The sequence below is a fragment of the Trichoderma virens genome (assembly GCF_000170995.1).
Source record: "Trichoderma virens Gv29-8 chromosome Unknown TRIVIscaffold_85, whole genome shotgun sequence".
Classification (NCBI taxonomy): domain Eukaryota; kingdom Fungi; phylum Ascomycota; class Sordariomycetes; order Hypocreales; family Hypocreaceae; genus Trichoderma; species Trichoderma virens.
This window is the reverse complement of record NW_014013664.1, coordinates 96,031-109,031: the sequence shown is the minus strand read 5'-3', so window position 1 is coordinate 109,031 and position 13,001 is coordinate 96,031. Positions and strand designations below refer to the sequence as shown.

Genomic DNA, 13,001 nt, shown 5'->3' with positions numbered 1-13,001 from the left:
CCCGTCTTGGTCATCCGGAACTGAGCTCGAGGCTGGTATATCTGCCTTCCACCGCCACGTGATTTCTGCCCCTCCATTGAAGCCGCAGCAAAGCTCTCTACAACCCCCACTAGCCATCTTCCCTTCAACAAAGCATCTACAAGCAAACTCCAGATTCATCCCATCTTCTTCTCAACAAACTCTTCGCAATGGCCCAATCAGCACCCTCGGATACTGCCCTCACGGCATCCTACTCCTCTCCCGACAACGCTCCCTTTAGCGTCACCCAGTCTATCCCCGCGCCGTCCACCCTCGATGCGGCCGGTAAATCCAAATATCTTGAATCTCTACGCGCCTCTATTGCCACGGCCCAAGACCAAATCAACAAAGAGCTCACGACCCGCATGGAGGAGGATAAAGCTCGCGAAGAAGCTGCCGGCGCCGTGCATGCTGTAGACGACGAAAAAGAAGAAGAAAACTACGGCGAGGAAGTCCAGGAAGAGGATGATTAAATCGTTCTATATCACTCAAGATGCTCGCAGAGACATCATACGATTTATATAAAACAGCGCGCCTTAGAATGTGTACAGAAGGGTATAGCCACATCATACGAACAGATAAAAGCCAACCCGGTTCAGCGACTCCAACGAAGATGAAGAGCAGCAACCTAGCTAAGAGAACGAAAAAGAAAACCAAGAAAATATCCGACAATGTGAGCGTCTAAAACCCTCTACTCCAGCTGGGCTTTCTCAAACCATCCGCTTTGGAGCCCGTTGCTCTGCTCAAACAACCATAATGGACCACCGTGTTGTCTGTCAACACGGCTACCACGCTCCCGCCCATTCGCATCCCGCCAGCCAATTTCTTGTGGCACACGACGCAATGCCTCTCATCTGTGATGATGACGTGGCGGTTCCTACCGCCCTGACCTCCAGGCTTGCCGTCTCCTAGCTGCAACTCAGCAGCCACTGCTATACCTTCTGCTTTGCGCAAGCCGGCCACGATCCGAGACTCATTGACGAGGCTATTTGCGGCCCGTATTCTCCCCCGGAAATATGCCTCGAGAGAACCGACAGGAAGATCGTTGGGGATCAGCCCAAGCGTTGATGTGGCTGGGAGGCGAGAGCCGTGCTTGGAAAGCAAATCTAGGGCTGGTTCGAGGTTTGGCTTGTGGGGTGGAGGTGGTTGGAGATAGAGAGAAAGCAGTGTATGATATACAGACACGGATTCGTCCGGATCATCCGAAGGGGTTGTAGATGGAGCTTGCAGTCTATGTGCGCGGTTACAATAGCTAGATGGAGGTTAGTTGTTACTGTCATCATTTCTCATTAGAATGGTTCGGCCACGTACTCTTCTGCCTTGACGTAGTCCTTCATTTTGAACACATAAATCTCGAGCGACTGTCTGTGCTGGCCCATGTTGCTTAGCACGACGGCCTGTGCTTCATAGAAAGCGGGATCTATGTGCCCATTAGTATCTCTCAAGCGTTAGAGGTCCTATGTGAGAAATCAAAAGTTCTCTTACCATCTTTGGGGATCAACGCAAACGCTTTGGTGAGACTGTAGACTTGTCGAGATTCTCGCAGGAACTTGACAAATCTCTCTTCTAGGTCATCCCAATCATGTCCCCTCTCACTATTACTCAGACTCGAAACATAGAGCTCGACAAGTCGATTATGGAAATCCGCCGTACTATCGTCGAGTTCCATGATGATATGTTCTAGATATTGCCTCTCAAGCTTCGTATCTAATTCTTGCAAGTAAGGCAAGACTTTCTCGCGCGGTAAGGTCTCCGCATTCTCCGTGTCGCCAATGAATATCTCCATAGCATATTCCGGATTTGCCTTCAATGTCCATTTAGCATGCTCAAGGATAAGATCGATTTCGGAAGGTGGAAGGCTTTTTAGATATTCTATAGTGCGATCTGAGCCGTGTAGATCAGGTGCTGCTTCATTCGGTTTTGGCACAGCGCCGAACTTGTGTAACAAGTCCAGTGCCGACTTGTGCAGTTTCTTGCCGTGGAAGAAGTTAATCAACTCCGTATAGCGATTGTGCTCCAGCAGCTTCTCATTGACGACATCTGGGTCACAAAAGTTGGGAATGCGAAACAGAGAGCTCGCAAGCGAGGGCTGCGAGAACATGTAAGCGCGGAAGAGAGTGGTATCAACCAGGCGGAAAGTTTCGCGTAGCTTTTGCTCGCGTTCCTTGTCCGATTCATCCATGGTGATCTTCAGGAGTCGGTCTTCCGCCTCTTCTGCTGAGCTAGGCTGGTCTGTTCGCGGCTTCAGTTTACCGGTGACGGGATCAATGACACGTTGGAGGCGAGCGCGGGTTCCAGCTAGGTAGCTATTCAACTCCAAGACGGCCTTTGTGAGCTCTTTACCCGAGAGTGGCTTGTCTTCCGGCACTGGCGCTTCTTTGGCGTTGTCCGAGTCTTCGGTCTCCCCATCCTTTTTCGAGATGATGGAAGCGACCTCGGCCGGCTTCCTTTGCGACCCCTTGAAATACTTGGCAAATCCTCCCACAGCAGTAGGCGACTCCAGAGGCTCGTTGACAGTTTCTGGACTATCTGATCTCGTTCCATTGATCTTTTTCGGATTTGCTTCGGTATTCTCTGGGGTTTCCTGATAATTTGTCCACCTGGATAATTCTCCTGCGATGAGAACAGGATACATCCTCAGGACTCGTTCTGGCGGTGCATGGACGTCATCTTCATTCATCAGATCCATCGATTGCCGATACTTTTTTTGTTTGAACAGAGTTTCTGCCTTTAACATCTTGACCTCTCTTAGTGTCTCTGCCTTGTTCTTCAACAGAGCATCCTCAAGCATTTGCAAGATGCTAATGGCTTCATCAAACTTGCCACTCTCAATGAGCTCCCCAATTTGAGAGTCATAGTCTGTAGCTCCCATTTTCCACACGCAGCGGTCACTCGAGATATGGAATCCTTTGCCAGCATGAGCTAGGCTTACGGTAGGCGGAGGGAAGTGTAGCTGGGCGGCTCCAGGCAGAGTAATTGTCTGTAGGAGAGACAAAGTGTCCGGGTTCCGGACCTCAAGAGAGCCTTTGGATGGAGGTTGCAGTGCAACGATATACGGGTATGAATACCCGATGGATTCAGGGGCCGACTGCCATGGTATTTGCCTCTTCTCCAGTGCCTTGCCCTCATCGTTGACGAACAGCGTATTGATGTCCTTGGCAAGAAGCATCTCCCCATCAGCCAACTTGGTAGCCAGCGGCTTGGGTATGTAGCTCCCCAGACCCATGTATCCCATTCCCGCGCTGCTCACAGCTCCAAATCGGCTGCCTTGACCAGACACTCCAACCGCACCTGGACTCACGATATCCTCAATCTGCTGCGTAATGGCATCGACGATGACATAGCCTGCATTCATGCCACAAACTATTTTTGTTGCATTCGCCCATGTGATTGATCGAATCGATTCGGAAAGCAACACTTCGGAGACTTCATTACTGAGCTCGCTCTCATGCCAGCTCCATAGCAGGAGCCGCCGCTTCGCAGCCACAGCCAGCCGACTGATGATTTCAGGGACGCCCGTGTCGGGATCCCTGACGATGTTGGACGTGATGGCAAAGCAGGACGCATTCTTGCTTCGCGAAAGGGTCTCAATGAGGTCGTAGGACTGCAGGTCGTAGAGAGAGACGTGGTAGTTGGACAGGGATACGATTGTGTTTGCCTCCTTGATGATGGCCAGCTGTTCTATCGCCCGCGTCGAGAATCGTTCCACCTCGCGCAGCAAATCCGTCGGCTTGGCTACCGAATCTGCGGCCGCGTGGTCGCCATTCTGTGGAGGAGTCGCATTTGCGGTGTGTGGAGGCGTCGAAGAGCCATTAGCAGGAAGTTCGTTGAGGCGGTAGATGCGAAGAGCGCCGTTGTTGAGCCCGACGAGAATGCGGTCGCCTGGAGACGCGGTTAAAAAAGACCCGGACAGCGGAAGAGCGCATCAATCAGCACATGTTGGTCCTTACCATACGCAAGGATCGTCTCGATCTTGGACTTGTCCCGCTGCCGCAGCTCGATGATCGGACGGGCTGTAAAGGCGGAGAGCATGGCGCCGCCCAGCTCCAGGGAGAGAATGTTATCTTTTCAAGACGTGCATCAGATGAGTGCCGATGTAATTAGAGCCTGGGATTTTCCCCTTCTCTCTTTTCCTTATCAGCAGCCACAGAATCCGGAATGTCGTGCAAGAAGCCGAGGTGCCTTACGGTGCCATTTTTGCCTGAAGGAGGTGCCGGAGCTGTCCAACGTCAGGTGCCGCCGCTACTATCCCAACGACGTCAATGCACATGAGTTTGGCCTAAGCTAGCACGGAGTAGGGCGCGACACAGTGCAAGGAAATTGCCAAAAATCACTGCCCGGTATATAATTTCAATTGAAGGTAGGCATTTAATTCTTTAATAAACAATTGCAGATAATATATATTCTTTGTGATGCTTGACACAATTTCTCATCACCTACAATCCTTGTCATCCATGTAAAACCATATGCCATACAACCAACCATATGTGAAATCCAATTCTAGATATATGCTCCGTTCGCCCATCAAACAGCCTTCTCACCAACTAGTCCAAACCAGCAACTTCCATAATGCCGTATCCAAGGGTCACGACAACCACCAAGGTAATCACACTGCTTGGTACACCTCTGCTGATGAAATGCTTCACGCTCAGGTAACGTTGACCGGTAGCGTCTTCCTTCATAATGGCGGCTACGCCATGTTAGCTGCCACTCTCTCGGAGGGGGAAATGATTGGATAGACTTACTCATATTAGGGAAACCGCTGGTAGGCAGACCCATCGCAGCGCTGCACATCAGGACGCCGCCCATAACAAGGAGGTTAGGGTGAGGCTGGTCCATGGCTACGCCAACGTCGTACACCAGAGGAAGGAAGATGAGGGCGGCAACTGTGTGGCTGATGAAGGTGGCAATGACAAGAATCAAAGAGGAAAACACAACGAGAACACCGTACAAGCTCATGCCCTCGACCCTGTGCGAAACAAGCTCAGCAAGGGTATGGAGCAAGCCCGAAGATCGAACAGCCTTGCCGAGCGACAATCCACCAGCGGCCAAGATAATGATGGTCCAGGGAAAGTTGTTAAAATCTTCTTTGGTCAAGATACCAATGCCAAAGAAGAGGACAATAGGAATAATGGCCACAACACCCATGTCTCCGAATACAGACTCGAGAGTATGGCTTGTGCACCAAAGGACGATGGTGATAATGGTAACAATGGTGACAAACCACTGCCCACCAGTAAATTTCTCCTTGAGAGGACGGATAGGTGCAATCGATGTTCCCTTGCCGGGTTGGAACGTGACCAGGAGGAGCAACCAAATCAGGACGATTGAGACCACGCCAACAGGGATGACAATGAAGAACCACTGAAGCCATGTCGGCTCTGGCGACATAATTCCCATGGCTACAACATTTTGCGGTGAAGCAATTGGCGACAGCATGCCGCCAATGTTTGAAGCAAGGGCAATTCCAATGATAACGGCCTTGGACATGTTCGAGTCCGATGGCAGAGTTCGTAGCATGGGCTATGATGGCAAGTTAGATATATACACTCTGAGAATAGCGTCATGACTAAAGTGACCAATGACATACCTCGATGATGGAGAAACAGAGAACAGGGGCAGCAACGTTGCTGATGAGCATAGAGGCAAAGGCAGCAACAAACATGTTTGCAATCAACACGGTTCTGGGCTGGGTGCCAGCTTTGCTCAAGATGAGCGTCGCAAGACGCTTGTCGATTTTGCACTTGGACAGAGCGGCAGCGAGAGTGAAGCCGCCGATCAGGAGCATAATAACGGGGGACCACATGGAAGAAAAGATTGCCGAGGTGGCTTCCTTTGAGGTCAGGCGTTTTGGAGGCTTGCTCGGATCCTCCTCACGAACCACCCTAAGGACGACAGCTAAGAAGGGGATAAAAAGAGACGTAACAAACAGAGGGATAGTCTGTGAAGGTAATTAGTAAAAAAACTTGAAAAGCTGACATGACAAGGTGACATACCTCAGTAGCCCACATCAAACTGACAAAAACAAGAAGTGCCAGGCAGTTTTGCTGCTCAGGATTCTCCAGAATGGGGATGAATAGGAGCAGGAGGAAAGCCACCACGGAGATGACCAGGGTGAGCACAGAGCTGTTGGATAACCATGATGGCAGGATAATTCTACCAATAGGTGTTTTGATTTGCGTCTCTGTAGGTCCAACCTCGTCATCACCCTGTAGTCGTTTTGGTGCGATGCCGCTCTCTTGGCCCAGCAATGTTTGACCGAACCTGGCAGCCTCCGCTCTTCGCTCAATACCGATAAGATCTCTCCAAACAGTATTGCGCTCCCAAACAACGTGCTCTCGGAGGTGAGAGCGCAGGTCCTTCTTTGCAAGCTCCTCGTCGCCGCCGAGGACAACGTCGGCGTATGCAACCTCCATCTTGGCAATATTTTCGTCGAGCAACTTCTTGGTCTCTGGTTTGAATGGATATGCGGTATCGACATAGGTGTTCATGTAGGATGATCGCAGTTCCTTATCGAGAATCTTGTCAAACTTCTTGAGGACCTTGCTGAAACCCGTCTTGTTAAGCTGCACGTAGGACTTGAGTTCGCAAAGCTGAACATAAAGAGAAATGATGCGCTTCTTCAGCATGATGCCTGACGAGTACAGCGTCGAGCCGAAGAGGAACGACTGGTCACCGTAGTCGTCAATGGTCGTGCTAAGCCTTCTAGACCGACCAAACTCTGAAGATGCAGTCATATCTGGGATGCTAGGCGCAGTCCGTCTTCTCCCACCCTTGCCCTTATATCTTGTGAGGCCTGTGGTTTCGTCATCGTCTGTTGCGCTGTCATCGTCATCCGAGCCACGGCTGCGCAGGCTGGTAGGCCGAGCGTGAGTGCTATGGGTTTCGGATTGAGTCGGGCGCAGTGTGGTGGATGTTTCAAGAGACGGACCCTCCCCTACATCATGTAGGAGTTGGCTGACTTCCTCAAGCAGTTCTCCCTCCTTGAGAGAGTAAAAAGAGCATATTTTCTCCAGCTCTATGCCGAGCGATTTGCTAAACACGTCCTCTGGCTCCTCGGTCGATATCAGGGGTCGTGATTCAGCATCGCCGGCTCTCGCTTGGTAGGCATTCTTCTCAAGTTGGTATATCCTAGGGAGACGCAGGATTAGTTGATGGACATACTCAAGTCGTAAGCTCGGAGGGGGCGAATCTTACAGTTTCTTGAGATTGCTGTAGGCAATATAGTGGCTGCTCCAGTCAGGAACAGCATTGAATTGGAGGCTGTGAGAGAACTTCATCTCGTCCTGTGTCTCAAGCCACTGTCGTTTCAGTGCCCTTTTCTCTTGTTGTCGGCGTTGACGGTCTTGGATGGTGTTGCGCTCCGCAATCTCTTTGTAGTCGGAGAGCTCGTACGTGTTGGGCGATGCAGCCAATTGTACACTCCCTCCTCGCTCAACGGCACCGATCGAGCGTGGATTGTCGTTGACAGAAGGTGCAGTCAGGTCTGTAACAAGAATGGAGGAGGAGGGATTGCCCGGCCGCTCCTGGGACTGAATGGTGGCAGCTTGGTGGTGTGGGTTGAGGTCTTCTGTGTGTCGAAGCCGAGAGTCGCGTTCGAGGGTCTCGTGCCACTGCCGTGAGTTGACCCGGAATTCTGATCAAGGTTTGGCCACCTTGGACGCGGATCGAACTTTGCGATTGATGCCTTAGTCTGGGTCTCCGTTCCCCGAGTCAATCCTTGACCCAATCCCAAATCCCAAATCCCAGCACAATTGCGGCGCTACCGGTCTCCAGAAAAAAGTGCGGCCATTACCTTATCGAAGGAGTAAATCCACGAGCCGTGACTGGCTCAGGGGCGGCACCGTTACGAAGCCAGGTGTACGAGACATGTGACCTGCAGCTGACAGCCCTGCGCTAAAGAGGTCACTGCTCGCTAAGGGCCAGGGGGGAAAGGGACTGCAGGGAGGGCGGCAGCGGCGGAACGCACCGGCTTCAGGTGCATGGCGGCCTAGCGACAGCTCCTGTTAGCGGCCTATGCACTCTACAAGCCGCTGCAACGGTGGGAGCAGCGCATCCATCCCGCCTTGCGAATGACTGATGGATGTGAGGGGCGGGCAGATGACTTGCTCTCGAGACCTTTTTTTGATCGAGTCACAGAGAATGGCGACAATTCCCGATTCCAAGATGGTGATGCCTTAGCTATATATTTCCCCTGGACAGCCGCTCTTATCGTCTCGTTCCCCCACGTGTTGGAATTGGCTCTAGCTATTGGCTGGTATCTATTATGTTCTGATGCCTCTTCCTCTGTTTCACACTATGCTGAGACGCAGCTTCACTTCGCTATGTATGTACATGCCTAGCCTAACATCTGCTGCAGGGCATTGATCCTATACGATTCGCTTCTCTCCACAAGCTCCTCGTGACGTCCTCTATCGACCACTTGGCCGCCCTCGACCACGAAGATCACGTCAGCTTTGCGAACGGTGTGCAGTCTATGAGTGATGGCAATCACGGTGATGCCTCTGGCTGCCTGCTCTAGGCCTTCTTGCAGTGCCCTTTCGCTCTCTGCGTCGAGGGCACTGGTGCTTTCGTCGAGCAGTAGCAGCCGCGGCTTTCGGACTAGTGCCCTCGCAATGGCTAATCTTTGGCGCTGGCCCCCAGACAATCGAGATCCATTAGGGCCGCATTCTGTGTCATAACCCTTGGGCAGGGACATGATGGTGTCGTGGATGTTGGCTAGCTTGCAGGCTTCCTCGATCTCCGAGTCGGTCGCTTCGTGACCTGGCACAGCGCCGAGTCCCACGTTGAACTTGATTGTTCCGTCGAATAAGGCACAGTCCTGAGGCACTACGGCGATATCATGGCGGAAATCCACACCCTCACGAGCGCAGATGTCGACCCCATCGATTTCGACAGCTCCACCAGTCGGGCGATACATTCTCTGAACAAGTGACATGATGGTGGACTTGCCAGCTCCCGATGGCCCCACGAGACCACAAAATTGGCCGGCGGGTATAGTGAATGACATACCTTTTAGAATCTGAATGTGCGGCCGAGCAGGATATGCAAAGGAGACATCTCGGAAGGTGATTGTGGCTCCACCACGGTTCGAGTTGAGCACGCGACTTGAGACTGCATCTGGCGTAGCTTCAATATCTTTCTCTCCGCGTGACGAGAGGACAAGCTCGGTGTCTTTGGCATCAAGGCGCTTGGAGGACCCAAGATTTATGAGACTCAGGATTCTGGATGCTGCTGCTCTGGATCGCGAGACCTCGGGGGCCAACGTAAACATCTGACCCCACAGCTGGGCACTTACAAGCATGGCCATGAGAATAATGAAGAACTGAGCCTGGCTGTATTCTCCCTTTGTGATTCTGGTTGAGCCCCACCAGTACGCAAAAGCATAGATGAGGTTGCCGATGCTGTTGGCGATTGCGAGCCAAAAGTTGGTGTAAACACTGGCGAGGGCCATTTCCCTTTGCGGAGCCTTGAGTGCTCGACGATACGTGTTCAGTATTTCATCTTCGATTGAAAGCGAGGATACCGTTTTGAACGAGGTGACAGCTTCGACAGTAATGCCGAGGGCATTGGAGAATGCTCCGGCATGTTTTCGCTCAAAGCGTGAGAGTGATCGTACTTGCATGATGCCTGAGCCCAGGAGGATGGGGACTGTGACCAAGCACACAATGGCAATTTTCCACGCAATAATGTGGGACAAAATGATGGCAACCAAGAAGTTGACGACAATGGAGAACATTGTTCCCATGATGGACCCGCTGAAGCCACCAACGGCAGCGGCATCCGCTGTGATGATGGAGAGCAACGAGGCTGGAGAACGGCCTTCTGATTGATGCCAGTCCAGCTCTTGTTCATACAGAGATCGGAAGGTGAGCACGCGGATTTTGTAGAGGAGCTTTTCTGCAATGTAACCAAAGCCAAACCAGCTTCCTGTATATGCGAACAGCTCAACGACGGCTAGCATGAAGAAAAGACCGCCAAAGAACTTGCCTGCCCACAGGATCTGATGGGTCGAATTGCAGGGACTCACCTTTTCAACCGTGTTGCCAAAAATGACACCTGCTGAAGAGAAAGTACCGCCAACGATGACGGCGGAGAAGACGGCTAAGAGAAGCATCAGTAGATGTGGTCTGAGCATGCGGCCAAGACTCTTGATGATTGTCCAAGGTGACTGGCTGTCATCGAGCGCCTTTACTTCTGTAACAGCCTCCTGTTCGGATTCCCGCCCGTTTGAAGTCGAAGCTGAAAGCTCTTCCTTTGACGCTCGCGTGGTTTCATCTAGAGCGGCTTCCTTCTCTGAGAGTATGATGTCGGTGTCACCCTTGGATGTGCTGGATAGAGATGGTGTGTCGTCATGTTCTTTGGACGTCAGATTCTGTAGACGAACCATACCGGCATATGAGCCATCCAGAGCCATGAGCTCCAGATGAGTGCCTTGCTCAATGATTTCGCCATTGTTCATAACAATGATGTTGTCAGCATTCTTGATTGTGGACAGACGATGCGCGATGGCGATGATGGTACGACCCTTGGAGATGGACTCGACGGCCTCCTGGATGCGCCGCTCGCTGGCTGAATCCAGGGATGCCGTAGCTTCGTCAAGGAGAAGGATCTTGGGGTCTCGGATGAGAGCGCGAGCAAAGGCCAGTCTCTGCCTCTGCCCTCCACTGACGAGTTTTCCTGCGGTGCCAACAATGGTTCCATATCCGTTTTCCAGCCTGTCGATGAAATTTGAGGCGTCTGCTAGAGACGCGGAGTGACGAACCATTTCCACAAGTTCAGCCATATCCTGACTGTGCGCCTGTGCAGCGGTGGTCAAGTCCTGTCCATCTCTGACCTTAGCTGCCACCTCGGCAAGTCCCTGTCCTAGGATGATGGATTGGAATTTTTGGAACTTCTCCCACGGCGAGTTGAATAGTCCTAGTGCGATATTTTCCAAGATTGATCGATCTAACAGTGATGGTTCTTGTTGAACCAAGCTGATGAAGCTTCTCAGGTTTTTCACGTTTAGATCTTTTAGGTCATGTCCGTCAAGTAACACCTTTCCATCTTGAGGGTCGTAGATTCTCGTCGTCAAGCCGGCTACAGTGGATTTGCCGCTGCCGGATAGTCCGACGATAGCGGTGTACTTGCCTGCGGGACAGTCAAAAGAAACATTCTTGAGAACAGGTTGGTCTGGCCGAGAGATGTAGGCAAAGGTGACGTTGCGGAATGAAATCGAGGCGGCGGCAGAGTCTGAGAGTTTGAGGCCGGAATCTGATCCAGAGTTGATGATGGCTGGGGTTTCGATATCTTGTCGTAGCTTTTGGAATGCCGTGGATGCACCCCCCAGCAGAGGCAGGAGAGGCGCGATCGAGCCAAAGACAACACAAGCTATGATGGGTGTTAGTGAAGATTCGGGTCATCTTTACCATCGTATTTCAGAGCTTACCGTCCACGAGGAGGAATATGACGGTGTAAATCTCTCCCACTGATACGCCGCTGGGATCGGCAATTGTTTTGACAATCTGGTGGCTGCCTTGCCAAAAGGACAATGCATTCGCGGCGTAGGCAATGAAATACAGAGTACCGGCCTGGACAGCTGCGGCAAATGCCTTCTTGATGCCCTTTTTCTGAGCATTCATCATCTGGGAAGAAAACTTGCCCTCTAGGCGTGGCCCGGCACCAAAAGCCTGGACAACAGCAATATTGGACAAGGTCTCCTGAGCGATGGACGAGGCGGATCCTATCGCGTCAGACATGGCACTCGTATATTTCGCCGTGAATGCACTTCCCAGACCAGCCATGAGGAAGAAGGCAGGGATAAGGGATAGAAGCATGGCCGCAAGCCTCCAGTTCTTGATAAAGGCGACGATGTATGCCGTCAAGAAAAAGGACGTGCAGGCGATGCAGATGCCGACTTTCTCGGAGGTACCTGACTGGACAGCCTGGACGTCTGCATTGAGGCGAGATGAAAGCTCACCGGCCTGGCGTTGGTCGTAAAAAGTCGCGTCTTGCTGCAGCAGTGCCTGGAAATAGCGGTCTCTGATGCGTGCTTCTAGTCGACGGCTGAAGATGCTCCAGCTGACGATGTAGATGTATATCAGGACAAAACTGGCGATACCAATGTAAGTAAGCTCGAGGACTTTGCTGTCGATGGAGGACTGGATGCGCGAGGCCTCGTCCGCGTCAGGGGTTTTGGCGTCACAGCTGGCGGTGTTGAGGTCGTCGACGAGCTGGCCGAAGAGGATTCCCATGAGAGGGAACGGCACTCCTGCTGCAGCTGCGGAAACCGCGCCGGTGACGAGAAGGGAGATGTCGATCCATGTTGGGTTGGCGTAGACGAGAAGCTGGAAATAGACGAAGAACTCCGAGAAGAACTGAACGTGCTCATGAGCTTAACAGCGTCTATAGAGAAGATTGGGCAATTCAGACTAACCTTTTTGGCTTTTTTTTGTTCCCCTTTAGCATTGGAGATGGATTCTACCATGGCTTCATTGCCATCTTGAGGCACCGTAGCAGCTTCGGTCGCGCCATTGGAGGCTGCTGCGTCGTCCTGAGCGGCCATTGCTGGCTAGTCGCGGTTTGTCGATGATTATTCTACAAGCCGCCACACTCTCATGGCCCGTCCTAGCACATGAAGAGATGGGATAAGATGGCCTGATGTTCAAGATGAAAATGCCGTCAAAGCTACATGTAGCTGCACAGCTTCCGGCAGTTGAGAGCTTACTTGCCGTCACGCAAGGTCCGCTAATCCCCGAGCTCTCTCTGCATGATCGACAGCGGACGCGATTGACTCGGCTACTGAAGACGCTGCCATGATGCCCTCTTTGCTGTGTCCTCCCTGGAGCTGGTCCACACTGAATTCGCAGCAGCCAAGCATGGACCCTTGATGAGCCAGCAGGGTATCATTTTTCTCTGAGCCACCAGTTAGTGCTTCTGCGTGATGAGAAGCTCCATACCTTGGGACATACGACAAGACCGACAATATCCACCGCTTGGGC

At 52.0% G+C, this 13,001-nt stretch overlaps 3 protein-coding genes across 3 annotated transcripts; 1 reads left to right on the top strand and 2 right to left on the bottom strand.

Annotated features, from left to right (window-relative positions):
- Nucleotides 1-144: 144 nt before the first annotated feature.
- Nucleotides 145-944, top strand: TRIVIDRAFT_231521 (uncharacterized protein; the record flags this gene model as incomplete). Its single annotated transcript, XM_014097414.1, has 1 exon — nt 145-944. The coding sequence occupies one exon, from the start codon at nt 189-191 to the stop codon at nt 489-491; it is 303 nt and encodes a 100-aa protein (XP_013952889.1).
- On the bottom strand, nt 145-8,002 carry TRIVIDRAFT_213773 (uncharacterized protein; the record flags this gene model as incomplete). The annotated part of the gene is made up of 10 exons (XM_014097413.1): nt 145-757; nt 856-1,270; nt 1,330-1,438; nt 1,504-3,900; nt 3,969-4,082; nt 4,764-5,541; nt 5,609-5,959; nt 6,015-7,149; nt 7,216-7,550; nt 7,988-8,002. 10 exons carry the CDS (start codon nt 8,000-8,002, stop codon nt 710-712), a joined length of 5,697 nt encoding a protein of 1,898 aa, XP_013952888.1.
- A 354-nt stretch (nt 8,003-8,356) lies between these two features.
- On the bottom strand, nt 8,357-12,565 carry TRIVIDRAFT_210053 (uncharacterized protein; the record flags this gene model as incomplete). Its single annotated transcript, XM_014097412.1, has 3 exons — nt 8,357-11,391; nt 11,450-12,377; nt 12,437-12,565. The coding sequence occupies 3 exons, from the start codon at nt 12,563-12,565 to the stop codon at nt 8,357-8,359; spliced, it is 4,092 nt and encodes a 1,363-aa protein (XP_013952887.1).
- Between the last annotated feature and the right edge of the window lie 436 nt (nt 12,566-13,001).